We start from the raw sequence: 23977 nt of genomic DNA, 5'->3' as shown, positions 1-23977 counted from the left end.
CCTTATGGTAGATGATTCTGCATGGAGGGTAATATTTATGGCTTTGTTAAATATTGGCAGTATAGAAATGGGCTCAAGATGGCCAGAGGAGCTTTAGTGGATGATGAATGTTTGTTTAGAGTGATAATCTAGGGAACTGAGTTACAGTACAGCCTCCCAGCAGCCAACTGTCCTAGTCCAGAACATTCCCTAGAAGAAGAAATTCATGGTTCAGCGGTAGCCCAGGGTCAAATATGACCAAAGATGATGACCATTTGCCTTGGACTTGCTGTTTACCTCAGAAAGTCCATTTTCTGACAGCTTTGTGTGTGGTATGCAGCTCCTTGTCCACTTCCCTGGTATATCTGAAGATGTGGGTGATTGAAGGGGCTTATATCTTTGCTTCCACCCTGCCCTGGCCCCATGACTCAGTCAGTTGATCATCACCCTGACCTTAGTGTTAATATTAATTTCTGAAGAGTAAGACAGAGTAAATATATCCAAGTATCAATACCATTATATATACAAAGTATTTTGAAGTATATGATTTTCATCTTATCCTCATAATAACCTTCTATGTGGGTAGGGAAAAGTCTATTATGTTCTCTTTTTTAAAATTTATTTTTAGGGGCACCTGGGTGGCATTAAGTGTCTGCCTTCAGCTCAGGTCATGATCTCAGGGTCCTGGGATCAAGCTCCGCGTCGGGCTCCTGGCTCAGTGGGGAGCCTGCTTCTCCCTCTCCCTCTGCCTCTCCCCCTGCTCATGCTCTCTCTCTCTGTATCTCTGGGTCTCAAATGAATAAATAAAAAAATCTTAAAAAAATTATCTTTATTTTTTTTAAGATTTATTTATTTATTTGAGAGAGAGAGAGAGCGTGTGCAAGTGGGGGAAGGGACAGAGGGAGAGAATACCTAAGCAGCCTCCCGCTGAGTGCAGAGTCTGACATGGGGCTCGATCTCATGACCCATGAGATCAGGACCTGAGCTGAAATCAAGAGTTAGATGCTTAACTGACTGAGCCACCCAGGTGCCCTATTATATTCTCTTGAAGATGGAAGCCAGTGATTTAATCACAGTTATGAAAATAGTAATCAGTGGAATCAGGACTAGAGTCAGGTGTTTTTGATTCCTAGATCTGTACCCAGAGGCAGACAAACTATTGCTTGCAGGATAAATCTGGCCCACTGCCTGTTTTTGAACAGCCTGCAAGCTAAGAGTGGTTTTCACATTTTTAAGTAGTTGAAAAAAAAGCAAAAGAAGAATATTTCATGACACATGAAAATTCTATGTAATTCAAATTTCAGTGTCTGTAAAATAAAGTCATTTTGTAACACAGCCATCCTTATTCATTTATATATTTTCTACGACTTCCTTCATGCTACATTGATGCAGTTGAGTTGTGACAGAGACTTTTTGGCTCCCAAAGTCTAAAATATTTACTATCTGCCCCTCCATAGGAATGGCTTGTCAATCACTGTTACAGTTGATTAGTATGGAGAGATACTGGTTATGTGCTATGGTATTAAAATGCTAGGGCTACCATAAAAAGCATAAACTGGGTGGCTTAAAACAACAGAGTTTATTGCGTCACAGTTCTAGAGGCTAGAAGTTCAAAATCGACGGGTCAGCAAGGCTGTGTTCTCTCCGAGACTGTGGGTAGAATCCTTCCTTGCCTATCCCTAGCTTCAGGTGGTGGCCAGCAATCCTCAGTGTTCCCTTGTTTGCATCTTCATCCATCCAGTCTCTGCCTCCATCATCACATGGCCGTCTTTACCTCATCATCCCTCTGTGTCCAAATATCCCCCCCTTTTTAAAAAAAGATTTATTTATTTCTTTGACAGAGAGAGAGCACACAAGCAGAGGGAGCAGCAGGGAGAAGTAGGCTCCCTGAAAAGCAGGGAACTCGATGTGGGGCTCAATCCCAGGACCCTGGGATCATGACCTGAGCCAAAGGCAGACACTTAACTGACAGAGCCACCCAGGTGCTCCTGAATTTCCCCACTTTTTATAAGAACACCAGTCATATTGGATTAGGATTCACCCTAATGGCTTCATCTTAACTGGATCATCTGTAAAGGCCCTATTTCCAAATACGGTCACATTCACAGGTACCAGGGGTTAGGACATCAGCATCTCTTTTTGGGGGACACAATTCAACTCATAACACTTTTCCCACTCTAGAATATTGTCCCCACGTTAGGATTACTCTTCCTTCTTTCCCTGTCTAAATCCCTTTGTTCCTCCTTCCCCACTTCTTCCTTTTTCCTCCCCCTTGCCTCCCTCACCTTATTCACTATACATTCAACAAACATTTATGAAGTCCCTGCTGAGTCCTCATTCTTATGCCCATTACTGTGCTAAAGTATAGTGTACAAAGATGGTAAAGAGTTGGCCTCTGGCCTCGATGAGCTTACACTACAGTATGGATCAAGTCCTATCAAGGTGTTTATCATAAGGGACAGTAGAGATTACAGTCAAGATTTGGAGGGATCTTAAGGATCTAAATTCCCAAATATTGAGTAATAATCTTTCAAAACAATTGATGTACTCCTGGTATTTAAAGTATCATAGCTACTGACACGAAAATTATAGAGGCTAATAGACGTAGAATTTTAGTGTAGCGTTTCTTTATTATTCTTTTAAAGTCAAAATGTTCAGAAATATTCTGCTCCTCTCATTTGTCTCAGTTCCTTCAATCTCTCTTCCCTTTAGCTCCTACCAGGTCAGATTAGGATATTCTGCTCTGGGAAGAACAATGGGATGACCCTGATTAGGGGCATCTAGCCTTGTTATATTAAGTTAATGGCTTTAAGGAGACCTGGTCTGCAGCTTTGAGAGAGGAAGCTTGACACCACTCAGTGGGTGTCATTTGTCCCAAAATGTTGTATTTTGTTGTGTCTTCATTGAGGCTCTTTGTTCCTCTGCTCTCTCCTCTTGGCACTGATTGGCCATGTTCATATACTGTCATGAAGTGCATGATGTCCCAGAGTGCACCATCTCCCTCCATCTCATAGAATCCTCCTGGTTAGGGTCAGGGGCGTGAGGGTGCAGCCAAGGGAGAGAATCTGTCCTCTTCATGGCAATTCTGGTGGGGGATGTTTGTGGCAGCAGCCTTGGGTCCCATCATTTTTTACTTCTGTGCTCTTTGTAAGCTGTGGAATTCCTTCTGCTTTCTGCACAGTCAGAGCTTCTGACTGGTTATCTGCCCCAAAGATGCTAACCTGGTGAAACATCGAAGATCTGCTCCCTGCAGGAAAGGGAACTGGTACTAAAAAGTAACACCTTTTCTCCAGTGTCATTCTCTTCCTAGAGTTGGCGGTTGCTGCCAACCTTATCTTTGTATTTGGACTTTATATATACATTTCTCAGCTTCTCTTCCACCTAGCCCTTTTAAGGGAGATTTAAAAAAATATCTTTTATATAATTCAGAATGAATGCAAAGGCTCATTAGCTTTTATAAAGGGTGCTGAGTAAGAAAAAAATTAGTGTTTATTAGTAAAGAAGCTTTGACATTGATATTGTCAGACTAGAGCAGCCTCACTTTGTCAGTTTTTAAATGAATTTCTTACTCTACTTTGATGATCCCAGAGTACAGTTCTCATAGCACAATTCTACCCCAGAAATACTTCTGAAGACCAGTGACCGGAGTCTCGGTTTGACTACTTTCTAGTTAAGAAAACTTAGGCAAGTCACTTAACCTTTCTGTTTCTTGGTGTCCTACAATGAGATTAATAACACTACATTATAGTTTTGTTTGGAAGTTGAAGTGAAACAATGTGTGTCAAGGAGCTTTAGAGATTGGGAGTTTTATGTAAGTATCAGAAGGCATTAGTATTGTCACTAATTAAAATTATACTTATGGAAATTCAAAGACACTTTTTCCTTTCTTGTGAGGTCATAAAAAGAATAATCAGTGCTGTTAACTTCCTTTGGGTATAGATGAGACCACTGATTTTTTTTTTGGCTTTTTTATTGTTATGTTAATCACCATACATTACATCGTTTTTGATGTAGTGTTCCATGATTCATTGTTTGTGCATAACACCCAGTGCTCCATGCAGAACGTGCCCTCTTTAATACCCATCACGAGGCTAACCCATCCTCTCACCCCCCTCCCCTCTAGAACCCTCAGTTTGTTTTTCAGAGTCTATCGTCTCTCATGGTTCATCTCCCCCTCCAATTTCCTCCCCTTCATTCTTCCCCTCCTACTATCTTCTTTTTTTTTTTCTTAACATATATTGCATTATTTGTTTCAGAGGTACAGATCTGTGATTCAATAGTCTTGCACAATTCACAGTGCTCACCATAGCACATACCCTCCCCAATGTCTATCACCCAGCCACCCCATCCCTCCCACCCCACCCCCCACTCCAGCAGCCCTCAGTTTGTTGAGACCACTGATTCTTAAGGGATGGTTCCCAGATCAGGAGCATCAACCGTACCTGAGAATGTGTTAGAAATGCAAATTGTTGGGCCCCACCCCGTACCCTCTACATGAGAAACTCTGGGAGGTGGGGCCCAGCAACCTGTTTAACAAGACCTGCAGGTGATTCTCATGCCACTAATGTTTGAGACCCACTGGCTTAGATAAAGTTATGCCCAACTGGCTATGTGTAAGCTCTGATTTTGCTGATTTTTTTTAAAATCTGGCTTTCCTTTCAGACATGGAAGGGATTCTGAAAAAACATAAATGTGTGCACCTAAGATTGAGTTGCCACCATTAGTTGACTTCCCACAACATGCCTACCAGCTAGGTGTCCCATTTTCAGCATTGACATAGATCTTAGGATTGGAGGTTCCTGAAGCATCACCTTTGTTAGACACGAATTTGTCAGATCTTGGCAGGGACCCAGTGAAGGGTTTTTAAGGTGCTCCCTCTCATGTGGGATAATAAAAATGGAATGAAATGCCTATAAACTATTTAGGGAAATTCAGTAGAGCTGCACTGAGTGTGATTCCTATTTTTGCTATCCCTGAGTATCAGGTGTTGTCTTCCTTTAAGCAGTCTTTAGTCTTCCACACATGAACACCCACCTATTAATGAGCCTGGGCCCCACTCCTGAGGTGCTCTGCCAGGTGTCAGAAAAAGCCAAGTGCCCTATTGTACACCTGTATTTTCCCATCCTGTCCTACAACTGCAGCTATATGCTGTAGCTGTCACGACAGACAGGTGGTCGGTAGTTACTTGGGTAAAGTGAAAACCAGAGCTGTAAACTTAATTAAGCTGGAGGAGGGAAAGTGGTGGGGAAAACATTAGGGAAATCATGGTGCTATTGTGTTGATCCACAAGGGCAGAGGCACATGGAAGGTGTTTAACTAGTATTGAATGAATGAATGAGGAATGAATGAATGAGGAATGAATTTTGTGTTTTGGGAGCTAACCTGCCTATTTAACTTAAGAGCATCTATCTTATCCCAAATGAGCAGACATTATGCCTTGATTGAATGAACTATTAGATATGTTTAGTTTTAAATGCAGACATAAATAGATTTGATCTTTCCATGGTTCGAATTTCCTCCCATCAGCTTTCCCTTAATTATCCACAAGTGTTCCAAACCTTCATTAGCTAAATAGGATGCAGATGATGGTCATTAGTCTGGGATATAAATCCTGCTGGCACATTCAATAGCTTTTCACTTGGTTAATTGAAATTTTCAGTATTCATGGACTACAAGAAAACACTGTAATTTTATCATTTATTCAGGGGTATAATTTTTTTCCTTTAGCTTGTTGTGTTTTATAATCATGCACTTAAAAAATATGAATGCCACACTTTGCCTGGAGGGATGCCACTATTTTCAGTGTACATGTATCAATACTAGCTTGCTAAAGCATGAAGACCAAATGGAAATTTATACTTTGTCTAGAAATCCTAAAATTGGCCAACTGTAATGTCTAAGAAAGCATCCAAGTAGTGTGCACTTTTGGGGCCCATCGATTCATGTGTAAATGACTTCCAAATTGTTAGTAATATGAATAAGTCTAGTTCTGACATCTACCAATGAGTAAGAAGTCATCCACTGTGTCTGTGTGGTACAAATGGCGGGTATCAGATGGAGATGCCTTATGCAGGCATCATTCCTTTAAGTGGTGCTTAGCTTTCAACTGTATTTGACCATTTATCAAAACTAGCTGGCCTGTTTGGTGGTGTCTGGCTGGGCGTGAAACACACACACACACACATACACACACATATACACACACAGATAAAGGAACAACTGATGCTTGAAATAAAATTTTGTAACATTGCCATCTATCTCAGAGATTCAGTTTCTGAATTCCTTAATTTTTATAATCCAGTACTTAAGCAATTCTCTTGCACCTGACTTTGTTCCAATTTAATCAAGTAAGCATCATAGGTTTGCTGTTTTTAAAATATAAATCTTAGTTGTAGACATTACATGGAAGAAATAAGCTCAGTAGAGTTAGAGTCTATCTGTTTCTGTTTTTTTTTTTCTAAACCTAATTTAGTGGGACTGAGACAACATTGTAATCACTCTCAGAGGTAAACTCTCTCTTAAAAAGGAGTGTAGAACATATGGAGTCTCTTTTGCTCATTTTGCAAGCCACTCCCACCAGTGAGAATGGGATAAGCAGCTGCCCTTCTGGAATCTGTTTCTGTAGGCTGGACTAGTTGAGCAGTCAATTGCTGATCCTTCATTTAGGTTCTCAGACCAAGGCCTTATCATTGCCAGTTTTTCATCCCAAGTCACTCTTCCTTCTGGGTTGCTTTTGCCTTTCTGCCCACTTGGAATATTTCTATAAATGATCATTAATGTTAATTTAAGGACGTTGTATTTAACCACCTCATCTTCTAAATAGACCATTATTTAGTATCTCTCAAAATCAGATGTAGAGACATTTTATAAGTTATGCTTTTGTGGATCACCTGTAAAGCTCTCTCTAGCTCTGGAGGTAATCAAGAGCTGACTATGTTACTCAGTCAAATGTTCTTTCCTCAGAGGATGGAGGGAAGAAGTAGGCAGTATACTCATTGATTTCTAAAAGATGTGTCTGATAAAATCAGGCCAATTTTCTTCAAATTAGCTGGGTTATCATGACCTAAAAGGACATGAATATGGGTTTCTTCATTTCATAATGAAGAGTTCAAGACCTTATGGCCAGTTACCCATCTTAAGCTCACAAGAGGTCTGTTAAAAAGGGACATTAGACCCAAGCACCTAGACTCCTGAGCAAGTGGCCCATTTGTTTATCTGTTTAGAGATTCTATCATAAAAGATCAGCAAACTTCTAAGTTCTATTAAGGGATCATGTTCAACTAGAGTTAAGTCAGTCACAACCAGTATCTGCCCTTGGCAAAGTGTGTCAAAGTAAAGTATATTGTAGTGGACACAGCAGTGCTCCACACAGATGTCCCTGTTTCTAGGAGTGCAGCTGGCTGTCTATTCTCAGCTGTCCACCCTCTCAGGAAATTGCCCTTGGCTGAAAATAGTCATCTTGCCCAGGGTCATGCCCCCCTTCCAGGGCAGCTCTTAGCTCCACCCCAGCTGGGGACAAGTCTACCCCAGTTCAGGGCTCCCTGTTTGGTGGACTGAGACCTTTGTTGAGTTTTACCAGGGCCCAACTTCTTCCTGTGCTTGGTCCTGAACCCTTCCCTTTCCTTCCACAAGTGGAGTTCCTGAGAGTAGTCCCTAATAAACCTCCTGTATGCTAACTTCCATCTCACAGTCTGCTTTTTAGGGAGCCTTATGTGACCTATGTTTTTAGATCTTTTCCCATCACCATGAATGTCCAGTGTCTTTTTTATGTAAGTCTTCATTTCTCTCCCAGCAAAATCTGTTTTTGAAATTTTTAGAAAACTTAAAAAACCCAAAGTCAAAAATCTGCTTGTAGAAAAAGATCTGATACACTCATTCCTTCTAAGGTGTAACAGACCAATAATTACAATACATGAAATTTTCAACTGCCCCCTTTGCATTGACTCTTATACTCTAGCATCCCTTGAGGTTTTGTCTATGATGATTCAAAGCCTGTTGTGAAAAGCAGGGCTCTAATAAGTGAAATTTCAGGTACCAGTATATAAATGGACAACAGTAGGGCCTCACCTTTCTAGATTCATTTGGCAAATTGCTACAATTTCTATGTATAATACTGTTCACCCCATGCTGGTCACCTTGCCAACAGAGTTAGAAGTCAGTGCTCTAAAAAGTCATTGTGCACCATTGTACTTGCACTCCTTTGACAAATGTAGCATCATGCAAACTTTGGTGGAGGAGACTCATTAGGGGTTTCCTCTTTAGCAGAAAAATATTGATGCAACAGTCAAGAAGGTCACAGTGTGGGTAAGTCACCATGTTTTGAGCCTTTCATTTCCAGTAATTAAAGTGAACATGTTATTGGAAGGTTTAGAAAGCCCACCCAAAGTCATTTACAATAGCTGTAATTAGGAACCTGGAATGCCAGTTTCTTTCGATGGGAACAAAATGAGACCAACGGAGCATATAAGTAAAATCCCCTTAGAAAATGGCCAAATTAAGGATACAGACTCTCACTGACCCATGCCATACTTCTTTCATACTCATTCCAGGTACTGAGATTTCACTGTACATTTGTCCTTTAGCTCAAGTGGTTCCTTTCTACAAATATAACATTTAGAGCTACTTGTATTAATTTTTTAGTGAAGCCAGTTTCACCCATCTCTGACTCATTTCTCCTCCAAACATATTTCTCAGGTCACCTGAGATTATTCTTGAAGGTTGAATGGTATTGTTTAATCTTGAAGATCATTTCCCCTGGGGCTAGAGCACTAATATCTGAGTTCTTAGACATGTTCCTTAATTTACTGTCCCTAGTGGTATATCTTAAACTTACTTAAAAATGCAATTAGTGTCTCTCAAATTGCCCCCACATGGAATCTTCAGTAGCTAGAATTTGGGTCCTCTCCAGATCTTGACTTTTCAACTTCTGTTTCCTGTTAAAAATTTAGTTACACTGGTCAAGAAATCAGGGTCACTTCCATGACTAGCTCTTCTTGAGTTCAGACCAGTGCTTCTCAATGGGGGGTGAATTGCCCCCTCCAGGGGACTCCTGGAAAAATCTGGAGACATTTTTGGTTGTCAGGACTGAGGTCGGGGTGGAGCGTACTACTGAAATCTGGTGGGTAGAGGTTAGGGATGCTGCACAGCACAGCACACTCCCACCCCCACAACAAAGAATTATCCAGTCCAAAATGTTCAGAGGGCGACACTGAAAAATCGATAGCCAAACCAAGCAGATAATAGACAATAGAAATATACTGAATAGAAACTGTATTTTACTACTTTTTGGACGTCTTTTATTTCTCATTCTCCTCTCTCCCTAGGCTTTACTTTGTAATGTTATTATATGTGAGGCTGCTTTTCTGGCACCACGCTTCCAAAGCAGTGTTTTGGGACAAGGACTGCAATTTCATCTGATGCCGTTTCTTTTCTTTTCTTTTTTTTGCATCTGTTTAGTGCATATTTATTGGATACCTTTTTTCATGGAAGGCACTGGGCTAGATAATGGGGCTACAGCAATGACCAAGTCTTGTGGGGTCTGTATCTTCACGGATCAGGAATCTGAGTGTGAACATTGAGGCCTCTCTCATAACATGGTGCTCATGTATACATATACATAAATGCAAAGAAAGATCATAAGGAAGGCATTTGATGGGAAGATTGCAGGTGGAGTGGTTCAGTAGCACGTTGAGAGCTACTGTTTCTCTTTCTTTGGCTTTTCTCTCTCCTTACTGGTTCAGTCTTTGAATAGCAAGCAAGAATCTTTCCTTCTAGTCACAAGGAATATGGAAACAAGAGAAACTAAGATATACCTGGCAAGAGCAAAGGAGAAGACAGCATGGAACTTCAAGAATATATCCACTCCTGTCAACATGGGCTGTTATTTGTCAGGGTTGAAATTAGGTCAGTGGGTTTAATTATGGTAAGAAGAATGAGTCACATGCCCTCATTCACTTTGAGCAAAGATGGGTGTTTTTTTATGGGAGCCATTTTTTTTCTTTTTCCTGATAATTCTGTTATGTTTGATTTTGTGAACTTTTTATCTTGCCCTTCTTTTTTCACTTTTGCTTTTCCTCTTCCACCACTTAAAATTCTTCCCTTCTTTCCCTTTTCCACTTTTTTTTAGAGGTTTTATTTATTCATTTGAGAGAAGAGAGAGATTGAGAGAGAATGCACACAAGCTGGGGCGGGGGCGGGGGGAAGAGCAGAGGGAGAAGCAGGCTCTCTGCTGAGCAGGGAGCCTGATGCAGGCCTCCATCCCAGGACTGTGGGGTCATGACCTGAACAGAAGGCAGATACTTAAACCAACTGAGCCACCCACGCGTCCCATTCCTTTTCTACTTTTAATTCAAACTTTCTAGATAACTTTTAAACCTTCTCTCACAAACAAAATAAAAACACAAAAACTGCCAGCAAACTGTATTTCAAGATCATACCAATCTAAACCTTGAATTTATTTTTTTCATTAAATATGCTTTTTTGTATGTATAGCCACATCTGTGTTTTCTATCCTTTAATGCTGCATATTACTTTGGATCAGAATATATGCTGGCTCAGATTTTTAACTATCTCTAGTGCTTGTCCCAAAACAAAACAAAATCCTGGGAGGGGGGTAGACATTTTTATGTTATGCAAGGAGAGAGTATGAGAAAATTTATGTAGATTACATCTTCAAGCCATACCAATGTCTTTATTTATTTTACATTTCTTTTGTTTTTTGACCCTATTCAACCAAAATAAAATTATCGGTATAAATATGTATATGTGTATGTACACACATATATAATATATATGTATATATTGCATATATATTTACATATACATACAAATGTTTATTGCAGCATAGTTTGTAATGGCAGACAAGAATAAACAAACAAAAAGCAATAATAAAAGAACCCAAACGTGGAAACTACCAAATGTCCATCCATAAAGGAAAGCATACATATAAATATGGTATATCTCTATTATGGAATGTCATGTGGCTATTGAGAAGAATGAGCCAATCTATATGAGCTGACCTGGAAAGGTGCTGATACTATATTCTTAAATAGGTTGATATGAAGAAAGAAAAGAAGAAGAAAAGAAATTTCTATATGTGCGTATGCAATATAATGCAGATAATATGTCATGTAATTACATATAATGTGATATGTATTTGAATAAACAGAGAAAGTGTGGAAAGATGAACACAGAATTTTTTTTGAGGGTGAGTGAGAGAGAGCACACACATATGCGTGCAAGCAGAGGGGATGGGGGAGAGGGAGAGAGAGAATCTTAAGCAGGCTCCATGCCCAGGGCAGAGCCCAACGCGGGGCTCCATCTCATGACCCTGAGATCATGACCTGAGCTGAAATCAAGAGTTAGGTGCTTAACCGACTGAGCCACCCAGGCATCCCGGATGAACACAAATTTTTATTATTGATTACCTCAAGAGGATAAGTTAGAAAGGAGATTGTCTCATTAAGAATATATATTTTGTGGGGTGCCTGGGTGGCTCGGTCGTTAAGCGTCTGCCTTCGGCTCAGGTCATGGTCCCAGGGTCCTGGGATCAAGCCCCGCACCGGGCTCCCTGCTCAGCGGGAAGCCTGCTTCTCCCTCTCCCACTCCCCCTGCTTGTGTTCCTCTCTCGCTGTGTCTCTCTCTGTCAAATAAATGAATAAAATCTTTAAAAAAAAAAAAGAATATATATTTTGTAATTAAAGAAAAAGTAGACAGGTTTACTGAAAAAAAATGTCAATACCATTTATGTGGTTGATCATAGACATTTAACTCTTCATAGGATAGTCCAAAAGGAGCAAACTTGCATATAAATCCCAACTGGCCTTGCATGCTAAAGTGCCTTTTTAGTCATTCATGAGGCCAGGAAAATAAACAAAAAAATATATAAAAAGTAAATCGTTTGGAGAGCAAGTGTGTTAAAGAAAATAGAGATCAGATGACAAGATCTGGTACCGCTGTTCAGATTCACAAATCTCTTAAATGGGGAGAAGCTCCCCTTCATCACTCAGGCTCATAATAGGTTTCATTTGAATGGTTTGGCATTTGACATTATGCACATATCTCGTCAAGCGAAAGAGAGAGTGTACCATGTGTGGGTGAGAAGGTGGGTTCTAAAGTCAGACTTCTTGGCTTTGATTACTCACCTCTTTCCAAGGTATGTGATTTTTGACAATTAACCGAATTGTGCTGTAGGTACCTAGTTCGTGAAACAAAGATAAGTAAGAGTCCTTATGTCACTCTGTTGTTGTTGGCCCATAATGAATATTCCAACTTGGGTAGGGTGGTTGGTAGTGGGAGTACTGAAGGGCAGGCATTTTTTAAAATCCAGGGAAATCAATGGGGTCATAAGAAGTGTTGCCCATCATGGATTAGAAATTAACAAGGCAGAGTCAATATCATTACACTTTGATGATTCTAATGTGTCACCCACTTTCTGTTTCATAGACCACCATTTTCAGCACATTGGCCAGCGAAAAGTCCTTATCTGACTGCAAAAAGGTAAGTCAGCCTCCAAAATTTACAACTTGTTGTCAGAGTACTAAATGGCTTCAGAGTTGATGACATGCAGTTGAAAAGCTACGGATCAATGAGAATGTTCCGGTGACATGCTGTAGCTCTCTTTCTTCAGAGATGGAAATTTGAATGGTTCTCTTTAAGGATGTGGAAAACTCTGTTATCATTTGACAGCATTTTGTTATCAAGCAGGTCTGGTTGCATATATTTATTTCTATCTCACTATTATCTGACATTTTATTCTGCAAGATGAGCATCAAGGGAGTCTGGGACAAGCTGCATTGCAGGCATCTATATCCTTGTTTCCAAATTTAAATGTAATAAACCTAAACTCAACACAATATAAAAATGATTTTGTATTTTAAAAGCTGATCATATAGCATAAAAATCTGGTTTGGATTCACTACAGTCAAGTTTGAGAAGCTGTCATGCTTTGCAAAAGGATTAGCCTCGCTAGCATCTGATGGAAGACGTCCCTGTAATGGATCTTGTCTGGAGACTGACTGCTATAGCAGTAGCTGCATGTCTAATTCCTGGCCTTCACAGTCCAGGAGACTCTTTTATCTGCCTCTTTAATCTCAGGTTTAACTAGATCTTCTCCTTTTTGAGGGGAAAGAAGCGATTTCACAGTCTGAACAACGCAAATAAATTCTTTGACACTATCTATTGATATGGAAAACCAGGTGCATAAAGAGTTGACCCGTGCCTCATATATTAGTAACTTGGCATTTCTTAGGGTTTTATAGCGTGGCATTGTTTTGCTGTGCTGTTTCCATTTCTGAATTTGCTTGATATGGAAAAAGGTAGCTGGGATCTTCATCTTTAAAGGTGATGTGAGGGTCCACTATTCTGAATGCCATCCATTTCATTATCTTGGTAGTTTTTTATTGCCTATTAAATCCCCATCTTGATTGAGTTCTGGTCTGGGCTGTCTGAGATTGAGGTGCATGTTGTATTCTTAACATTACAGATCCTAGAAAATGAACTTCAGGGGTTCTCTATTCTCACCTTTTTCCCAGAGTGGGACTGCTCTTGATACCATGTATAGAAGGACTTCTAGCCTCTACCTGGATACTCTATTAACAGGGAACCCAATGACCCTGACTGTTCACTAGTGAGACAAATCAAAGCATTAGAAAGTTCTTCATTTTATTGAGCCAGGATCTGTTTCCTTTTGATTTCTGCCTGATGTTTAAAGTATGAAGCCAGTTAATATGCTTTCTTCTGAATCTTCTCCCCAGCTCACTCCTGGGCTAATGGTTTTCCTTTTTTATTTCTAGTAGAATATTGTTATAATTGATTTCCAGAAGTGTGGGCTGCTGGTTGCTGGCTATTTGGTTTCAATACTTGGCTCTCCCACTTACTACTTATGTGACTCTGGTCACATAAGCTATCTGTGCCTCACTTTTATCACTGTAGAATGGGGATAATAATTGTACCTACTTCATATGATAGATGAGTTAATATATATAAAGTGCTTAGAACAGTGCTCAATACATAATCAATGCTATGTTAGGTATTATTATTCCTTCTAGACTAGGTTATACTTTTTTTTTTTTTTTTTTGCATACTCTTTGTTACCAATGCCAAAAATTATGTATTGTTCTTCAGGTGTGGTCAGTTTGGCAAAAACACTTCAAGACTTTACTCTTCATTTAGGAGTTTTCTTTACATACTTGGTGTATGCCAGGTACAACGTAAGAATGGGCTATGATGAAAGGACAAGCTGTAGGCTTTCTTCAGTGTAACACTAGTATTCTACTAATACAGTGTAAGATGGCATCAGTTTCTCTTTATCAGCCATGTTCCTCTGTGGGCCATGTGAAATTTGAAGTCCTTGCACATGCTCTTAAGACATTTTCACATGACCTGCTATTAAAACATGATTTTCTTTTATATTTATGTAAATGAGTCTTTGAGTATGAATATAGGCCATTATATTTATTTTATTCATTTTTACAATTTGATCAATTGAGATAATTTATAAACCCAGTTCTGTTATCCAACTTATTTACTACCTCTCTCAGTTCTTGTCATGCACAAAGTAGAGTAGCATAGTCAGTCTCTATGACTCAATTTGATTCATCCAGCACAGTTACCAAGTGATCACTGAGCACCTACTATGTGACATGAACTGAAATATTATGGTGAACAAGTCACATATGACCTTTTCCCTCATAGAACATATGGGTAGTCATTGGACAAGTAAAATTGTGATGGATGATATGATTCTTTTTTTAAATTGGGAGGTTATAAGATCTTACATGAAGGGAACCTAACCTAATCTAGGGGTCAGAAAAACTTTCCTGAAGAAGTGGCCTTGGGGCACCTGGGTGGCTCAGTCGGTTAAGCGGGTGCCTTCGGCTTGGGTCATGATCCCAGGGTACTGGGATCGAGCCCCGCATTGGGCTCCCTGCTCGGCGGAGAGCCTGCTTCTCCCTCTCCATCTGCCACTCTGCCTACTTGTGCTCTCTCTCTCTCTCTGTTAAATAAATAAAAATCTTAAAAAAAAAAAAAAGTGGCCTTCATGCAGATATCCAAAGAATGAATGGGGTTTGGCCACATGAAGACAAGGTGGAGGCAGGGAAACACCAAGTATGAAAATCTGGAGAGGTAGAGAACTATAAAATGTTCAGAATGTCTGAAAATTGCAACTTGAAATAGAGAATGATAAACAGTGAGACAAAAAAGAAAAAAAAAAGCCTGATCATGGAGGGGCTTGTAAAACCAGAATTTGGATTTATTTTAAGGGTAACAAGAAATTTTTACTTGGGAAGGTAGGTGTATGTGACTTGATATGATTTTTATTTTAAAATCATTTGGTTGCTGAAGAACAGAAGAAGCAAGATATCAGACATGAAGTCTAGGTCTAAGGCTATATTCTAGACAAGAGATGGTAGTAGCCAGGATTAGAATAATAGCATTGAAGATCAAGAGATATTTGAGTGATAAGATCAACAATATATGATAATAGTTTGGATATATGGTAGAGGAAATAGCTAAGGATGATTCCTTGATTTCTGGCATGGGCAACTGGTAGAATAGCGTGCCATTTTCTTTCTTTCTTTTTTTTAAATTTTTTATTGTTATGTTAATCACCATACATTACATCATTAGTTTAGATGTAGTGTTCCATGATTCATTGTTTGGGCATAACACCCAGTGTTCCATTAGCGTGCAATTTTCTTAGGTAATAGGGTCAGGGAGGAAGTTGATGAGTTCAGATTGGTACATGTCAGGTTTGTAGTGTTTGTAAGCTCTCCCAGCAAAGATGACTAGCAGGGATCTGGGCATGTTGATTTATAACTCAGGATAGCGTTCTATGATAGAAATATGAATATGGGAGAAATACACATATAGAGAATGGTTGACAGAGTGTGAATGGACAAGATTGCCCAGGGAATGTGTGGAGTGGAAATGAAGAGTGTTTATAAGAATCTGGGAGTATTGGTATATAAGCCCTGGGAGAAGACTATTTCCTGTGAAGGAAAGTGAGAAGATAGGGCCATAGATGTTGGAAGAAATCAGAAGGATGTAGTGTCACAGAAATCAAATCAATAAAAAAGTGAGTCATTAAAAAGGAGGTTGTCACTTGTATCAAAACTTTTGCTGGGAGGTTAAGTAAAATTAGGACTAAAAAGCGTCCACTGGGTTTATCAATATTGTAGGTCATTGTTGGTTTTAGTGAGATACAAGTGATGGCTGCAGAAGCCAGGTTACAGTGGGTTTAATATTGAGTGAGGAAGGAAATAGAAATGGTAGGCTAGTCTTTAAAGGAATGCGTTGCAAAAGGAAGGAAAGAAATGAGTAGTTAGTGGGGGCTATTGGGATGAGGGAGGGTCTCTTAAGTTGGGGCAGATTTGAGTAAGTGTGTTTAAATGCTAGAAAGAAGACAATAGAAAGGCAAGGAGATGCCAAAGCACAGCATTAACCTTAGATAGATGGAGGGACACATCTTGCTATAGAATATCAGGGAAGGAAGAAAGGATAGAACTCATATTATATGAAAGCAGGGAGCCAGAGTAGGTCTTTGTCATTAGATAACTCTGGTCAACTCATCCACTTTTTTTGTTTAATTTTTTGATGGGGACGTAGGATTATTATTCAACCAGCTTTGAGTCTATATAGCTATACTATTTCAACAATATTTATTTAACCTACAGACATTCCCCTACAATATTTTGCATAGATAGTACCATGTACATAATCAACAATCTCTGGGCAGTCTTGCCTATTCAGATGGGGTCTATTTTAAGAAAATTACTCTCAAATCTGTGTCTCAAGTAATGAAATCTCCTCTGAACCCTAGATCTGTGTTGCTGATTAACTAGAGGTCTTTTCCACTTTGTTGTCCCATAGACCATGTCTTAATGTAAATAAAGATATGTATTCTCTTTTACAGATATTTTCTCCCATCCTGAGCCTTCTTCTCTTATATTCACCACTCTAGTCAATGGCTTTACCATTCCAAGCTAGAAATGTCAGTGTCATCCTTGATTTCTCTTGTTTCTTTACTTCCCACATCCAACTAGCTATCAAATTCTGTAAATTCCATTTTGAGATGTCCCTAGAATCTCTCCATCATCTTTTTCCTTCCCTTCTTATTCCTCCTTTGGAAGGTTGTAACAACTCCCTCCTTGCTCTTTTCTTATACCAAGTCTTTTCTTCTTCATTCCATTTTCCAAAACACTACCAGAGTTACTTTCCAGAAAACAAACAACAAACACAACTGTTCATGTCAAATCTTATTTAAAAGCATCTAAGGGATTCAAGTTTTATTCAGAATAGACCCCATACTCCTCTGCATAACTCAACAAGTCATTCCCATTATTTTCAGCCTTATCTCCTGGTATTTTACTAGGTGCTGGAGTCTAGAGGTCTTGAGCAGACTGCTCCTGAATGCAAAACTTTTTGATAACTTTGTGCCCCTGTACAAACTGTTTCTTCTTCTTCTTTTTTTTTTTTTAAAGATTTTATTTATTTATTTGAGACAGAGAGAATGAGATACAGAGAGCATGAGAGGGAGGAGGGTCAGAGGGAGAAGCAGACTCCCCGCCGAGCAGGGAGCCCGATGCGGGACTCGATCCCGGGACTCCAGGATCATGACCTGAGCCGAAGGCAGTCGCTTAACCAACTGAGCCACCCAGGCGCCCCTGTTTCTTCTTCTTGAATGCTATCTTCCCTTTCTTGTCTGCTTGAAAGCTTAGTCTTCTACGGAGAGATCCCTCACATTGTTGTTTCCTTTTCAAAGACTTTCTTGGTTTCTCCAGGAAAGATGAGTGGTTTCACCTGGAGTTCATAATGTTTTGTACTTACACCAAGGTATAACACCTAACAACAACCACAAAACTTGTCAAGTGTTTACTATATTCTCATTCCTGTGAAAAGTACTTTACATGGATCCCCTTATTCAATTTTTATAACAGCCCTCTGAGGTAAGTAAAATTATTACTACCATTTACAGATAAAGAATTTGAGGCCTAGTGACATTAAAGAACTTGCTCGAGGATACACCAGTAGTAGGTGTTGGAGCCAGGATGTGAATCCAGGCAGTCTGACATACCATTGCTTTAGTGTTTTGCTACTTCTTCCTGCCATTGGATTCTAAATATTTATTTATCGGTTCAGCTTCCCCTTAAACTATTATCTCTTGGAGGGGAAGAACAATAATGGATTCTGTTAGGAATAACAATACCTCCCTGGTAGTAAGGGCTCATAAAAGCTTATTGAATGAATGGATTTGCTGAATACATGATTGTCCATTAATGTAATATCATTCTGGGGCCATTTTGTTAAAAAAAGCAGGGTTTTTTTTTTTTTTTCTTTTTCTTTTCCTGGGAGTTGAGAAAAGGATACTTATATTCAGGGTTTATTTTTGAAGGCAATTTCTGCAATAAAATAAGGTGTTAGTGGATAGCTGGGTGGGAGGGGGGCATGGATTGAAGTGTTTAGTTTAGTGAAAGATAGCAAATATCCTACTTCCTAAACACTACTTTACAGAGTTGTAAGAATCCCTGTTCTTATTTTCAGCCAAAGACCAGTTCACTTTTTAATTTGCAGAACCTAAAAGCATCTAGGAGATATATGTGAATTCATTCATTCATTCATGATTATTTATTGGGTGCCTCTTATTGCAAGGCAGTTATTACTGTTAATATGTTATAGAGGAAAAATGGATATGCCAAGATATGAAGTGACTTACTCTAGGGTACATATTAAACTCCAAGTAGACTCTTAGAAGATAGGCCTAATTCATGTCTTCTCATTTCTTTCCTCTATAACCTCTCCACCCTACGTTATTTAACTAAAGTTGACTCGTGGGGAGATGTGTACTGAGGGATGAGCAGCAGAGAAAGATCTTCAAGCATGTTCCATGTCTCCTGCTACCTGTTTTATGCTCATTGATATTTATATCTTTGTGTCTTGATACTTTTAAATCTCTCAGTGCAAGATATTCAGATCCAGATGTGTCAACTCAGCTTTTTTTGTGTAGGGACATTCTGTCATAGCACTACTGGACTTCTAGTACTTTAATTTGAAGTAATGGGCAAAACATATATCCTTACCCCTTCTCAGAGGCTCTTGGCTCTGACCCTGACTCCCACCCCTGGGGCACAGGTCAGAGATAGGTTAGGGGTGATGGACAGGTGAGGGTGATGGATGGGGCAAGGGTAAGGGATAAAATGAATCCCAGGGATGGGTTAAAGGTCAGAGATTTCTGTTTCACAAATTACTTGGAAATGAAAAATAGGCATTTTTCAGTTTGGTGTCAAAATGACCTGCTCTATCCTGTTGTAACTTTCATCTGTATATGGTAACCTAGAATCTCAGCCCAAATCCCTGTCTGTTGTCATAAAAATAGGTTCCTCAGGTTGGAGAGTTTATTTTAAAAATTTAGCCATTTTGATGGTTTATTGTAACATTTTGGTTGGGAGATGCTCCATTTCTCTCTCTGTATGTCCCTCTGTTCTCTCTCCCTGGACTTCTGATATCTTAACTCATGTCAATGACAACTTCTTTCTTTTTTAAAATATTTATTTATTTATTTGAGAGAGACACACACAGAGGGGGAGGAGAGGAAAAGGAATCCCAGTCAGACGCTGCACTGAGCGCAGAGCCCCACATGAGGCTTGGTCTTAGGACCCATGAGACCTTGACCTGAGCTAAAAGCAAGAGTCAGTGCTCAACTGACTGAGCCACCCAGGCAGCCCTCAATGACAACTTTTAAAAATAGTATCTCTAGGAAATGTATCCCTATCATATAGAAAGTATTGGTTTTAGAGGCGCCTGGGTGGCTCAGTTGGTTAAGCATCTGCCTTTGGCTCAGGTCATGATCCCAGGGTCCTGGGATCGAGCCCCACGTTGGGCTCCCTGCTGAGGGCTTCTCCCTCTCCCTCTGCCCCCACTCATGCTTGCTCTCTCTCTCTAGTGCTCTCTCTCTAATAAATAAATAAAATCTTTTAAAAAAAGTATTGGTTTTAGAATATATGGAAACCTAAAGGAAATCTATCTGTTGGTGGCAGTAATTTATAGGATTATTTGTGGTTGTGTTGACTGTGCTACCTATTCTACCCACCCTTGGCTTTGACTTGGGTGCTCTCCACTATTACCAATGATGTATGAGTATGCAGAGCATGTGCCCACATCATCTCTGAGCCTACTGTGTGGTATTTTTATTTTTAATAGACATAGGTGATGCTTCACTACCTTCATTCTTCCTTTAGGAAGAGATGATTAAGAATCTAGAATGTAATGGGCTATTGGAAAATTTAAGTTTTTCATCATGGTTGATGAATAGGTCTCTGGGTAAACACAGCCCAAGATAGTAATATCAGCAGTTAAGATATTTACTCAGAGTTGGTTCCTCAGCCTTTTGAAGCTATATTGTATCTGGCTTCCTCTTTCAAAGATCAAGACTTAATGTCTAGACAGTATTCACTGACCTACACAAAGCTGGCTGGGCAGAGTCCCATGACTCTCAGCTTCTTGGCAGAATTTCTGGGCTGGTAGGTCATGGTGGCTTCTTCCCATGCCCTGAGAAAGGACATAAAGACCAGACCAACCCTGTCAGCATTGAAGAAATTCCTCTGACTCCCCCTCCCCACCCCTGAAAGACAGAAACCCATGTTCTGGAACAGTCACCGTGAAGGGTATTATTTCAAGTAAATTTGAACACTGTTCACTTTTTAAATAGATTTTTTTGGAAGCTAGGAAGGTTCGTTTTTGGCAGAGTGCTGTTTTTGCTAACTTGTTGTAGTGCTCTCTGCTGGATAAAGGGTGATACATATATTTGCAAATTTCTATCCTTTTTTTCATATGTGCCAACACAGGCCACTAATTTATGGGGGGGACAATTGTTTCTCTTTGAACACAGGGGAAGCACTTCAGCCCTTCCTCTTTCCTTGCCTCCCTGCCTCGCCCTGCCTCACTCTCCCAGCCAAGAAAGAGCTCTTAGCACTGATTTGCAGTATTTGGGATAAGATAGATGTTTCCGGATTCCATACACTCTCCTTTCCTCTCTTATTGTCTGGTTTTGATTTTTATTGTTACATTTTTTCCAATCCTACTCTCCTGAGATGCAGTATGGGGCAGGGGTTAAGAGCACAGGCTCTGGAGACCAATTTCTGTGACGGGAGTCCATGCTCCACTACCCACCAGCTCTACAGCTTTGTCCAAATTACTCAGCTTTTCTGTGCCTCACTTGTCTCATGTATAGAATGAGACAAATCATGGTATCAACCTATAGAACTGCTGTTAAGGATGAATAGATGGATCCATGTAAAATTCTTAGAGCAGTGTCTCAGTAAGAGATGTTCATTATTCCATCCCTGTGCAGAGAATAATTTGAACCTTGGTAGCTGGAGTCTCACTTTATTTTTTTCTCTAAAAGAGCAACAACACCAAGGAAAGTACATCAATGGACTTGGGCTAAAATGCACATTTGCAAAAATGTAAGCTGTAGTTGCACTGGAGAAATACCCTGGTATGGGTCTCTAATTCTTAGTAATTCTAATTCCTAATAATGAGAATGCACTCAAGTTCAATATTGTTATGGGTTTCAGCTCTGTAAGAGCAAAACATTTCTTAATAAATGAAACATAAAACCTTCCTAATAGTACGGTGAGTATACTTTTCTGTACCTCCAGCACCTGACACAATTTTAAGCCCATAGTAGACATTTAATAATGTTTGTTAATTCATAAACTTGGCGTAGGATCATTCCACCAAAAGCTTCCAGCAGAAGGCTCAAAATGAAAAAGAAAGGAAGGTGGAGAACCTACTCTTTGTATGTCTTCTTATGCCAGCACCTAGAATATACATAGGCAGGTAAAAATACCTTATTACTTGCTTGGAGGTACAGAATAAAATATAAAATATCCTGTCCCTCAAATAAATGTATATCCATTGCCTTTTCTGAATGTTAATATATGGGTTTCTTTTGCCCATTAGCCTATATTTGCCTCTTTTTTTTTTTTTATAGATACAACTAACACCAGGCATTTTTGCAACCATAATTTCTAGCTTGTGCATCTCAATAACTTTCATAAATTTCTATTTCTTTTTTTATTCTTCTTTTTTCATTTTCTTCATTTCCCTATTTAACTTTCTCTACTCCCTCCTTCCTTCCTTCCTTTTTTCTTTCCTTGACCTAATATATCAGGTAACAAGGTATAAGTTATAAGTTGTGTCCATTTCCCCTAGACCCAATTAATTTACTATTTAATACATATTGAAAGCCTCCCATGATTATTTGGAGGATAAAGGACAGAAGAATCCTTGTCATGAATGCACTCATAGTTTAGGGGGTGGGCAATACTATACTTGGATAAATCACAATAGGGCAAGTTCTGTATGCTTTGGTAGCAGAGAAAAGGCTGTGAGTAACCTTACCTGGGAGAGCCACTAATCTGGTCAGTGTCCCCATCTCATTCTTCTCTCATCAGGACAACACTGAAATGCACCTCTGGGTTCTATCTGCTTGGTGACCAGGACTATTTATGTTTTGAGTCAGAGGTTGAAGGATGGTCTTTTCAAAGACTTGCCTGCCCCATGGAAATTAGTGGGATAACTCTCCAATGTTGCTTGCATTTTAAATATTGTTGCAGGAGATCATGTGCTCTGTCCTGCTTCTGGGGTTGAGCCTAAATTTAATGATCTTTAAAATCACAGACCGTGCAGGCTTGTGGAACTGCCTATATATGTTGAAAAAAAAAGATGCTTCTGGTGTGGAATTGCAAGATAAGCAGAGAACCCAGTAAATGACCCAGTGGGAGTTTTCCCCAAGGGAAGGATAAAGAAAAGAGTGTACTGTTTTTTGGCAAAGGAAACTGGCACTTAACATGATTATTGCAACTCTGGGCACTTGGGTTTTCCCACTGGGGAGATCAAATGTGGTAACAGCAGAGCTGTTCTTCCAAAGCTGAACCTTCATGAGCTCTAATCTCCAACTGAGATGTCAAATGGCCAATATCCCTGGCAAGAAGAGCCTTTTAATTAATTAGAGCCTTGAGCTGGCAGCTTGCTGCAAAAGCACCTGAACATGGTTGCCGGTGAAAAGAGCTGCGGAGGGCTGCTTCCAGTGACTTGCCGCTCTCCCGAAGCCTGCCTCAAGTGTCTACCTGTCTCCATAGGAAAGACAGGTGCTATGTCCTCCTGAGGAGGGGTCTCTTTCCACTTGGTGTTCTTTAGAGAGAGGTTTCTGGCCAAGTCTTTCCTCTCCTGCAGTCCCAGAGGTGGGACGAAGACAAAAAGGAAAGTGTTTCCCATTTCTGTTTGGAGAGTCACAAAGGCCGGCATCTGGAGGAAGCAGAAGATGTCTAATGAAAGGTTGCACTGTGGCTGAATCAGAGCTTGTCATCTTGCATAATGGAAATCTGGAAGTCCCAAGGTTATTCAAGCAGGAAAAGGTCTTGAGGCTGGTCTGGTGTCGTCAAAGGTAATCTGGCTTTTTGAGAGCCCCCTGTTATCTCTTAAGGGGCTTTGAGTCTTAGTCGTCAAAAGCAGTGCTGCCAGGTGTCTCAGAGGAAGCATCCTGCAGGTTTGCAAATGTTTTGTGTGCCCCTGTTGTGCGGCCAGGCAGCACCTTCTGCTCAGGTTGCTACAGGGCTGCCCTTTGGAAAACTCTTTTCGGTTTACTTATAAAAGGCAGAGATATGTTGGAGGACAGAGCTCTGTTCACCGTTCCTTGCAGAGATGTGCTGAGGTACAAATCACATGGTCATAATGAGGACCACTGACTGTGTAGCTTTCTGTCCTGCTCCAACCTGAGCATCTGGCTTTCTTCCTTTGGTTTTAGTCTTAATCATGATAGGGGAAATGCTTTGTGTGAACATTTCCTCAGTGCTCTTCCAGGCTCTCTAAAGCTTTTAAAAAATCTTTTGGTCCTCTGAAAGAATGTGACAATGTACTTTTACACATCAAATGGAGTTATTATTTATTTATTGGTAAACGTAGGCTAGGTAACATGTAGAATATTTATAGCATC

At 39.9% G+C, this 23977-nt stretch overlaps 1 protein-coding gene across 5 annotated transcripts in view; it reads left to right on the top strand.

The window, feature by feature from the left end:
- RASGEF1B (RasGEF domain family member 1B) overlaps positions 1–23977 on the top strand; it is a 556303-nt gene that overhangs the window by 182308 nt on the left and 350018 nt on the right. For all 5 annotated transcript variants that reach the window (XM_064584681.1, XM_045880908.3, XM_045880910.3 and 2 more), the window contains one exon: positions 12424–12477. In XM_064584681.1, coding sequence (XP_064440751.1) covers positions 12424–12477 — 54 coding nt within the window. The remainder of the gene's footprint in view (positions 1–12423; positions 12478–23977) is intronic.

This window comes from Mirounga angustirostris, unplaced genomic scaffold, assembly GCF_029215605.1.
Source record: "Mirounga angustirostris isolate CCGP_5_RB_7025 unplaced genomic scaffold, mMirAng1.0.hap1 SCAF_2, whole genome shotgun sequence".
NCBI classification, from domain to species: domain Eukaryota; kingdom Metazoa; phylum Chordata; class Mammalia; order Carnivora; family Phocidae; genus Mirounga; species Mirounga angustirostris.
Note: the sequence above shows the minus strand (reverse complement) of the source record. Positions and strands in the feature narration are given on the sequence as shown.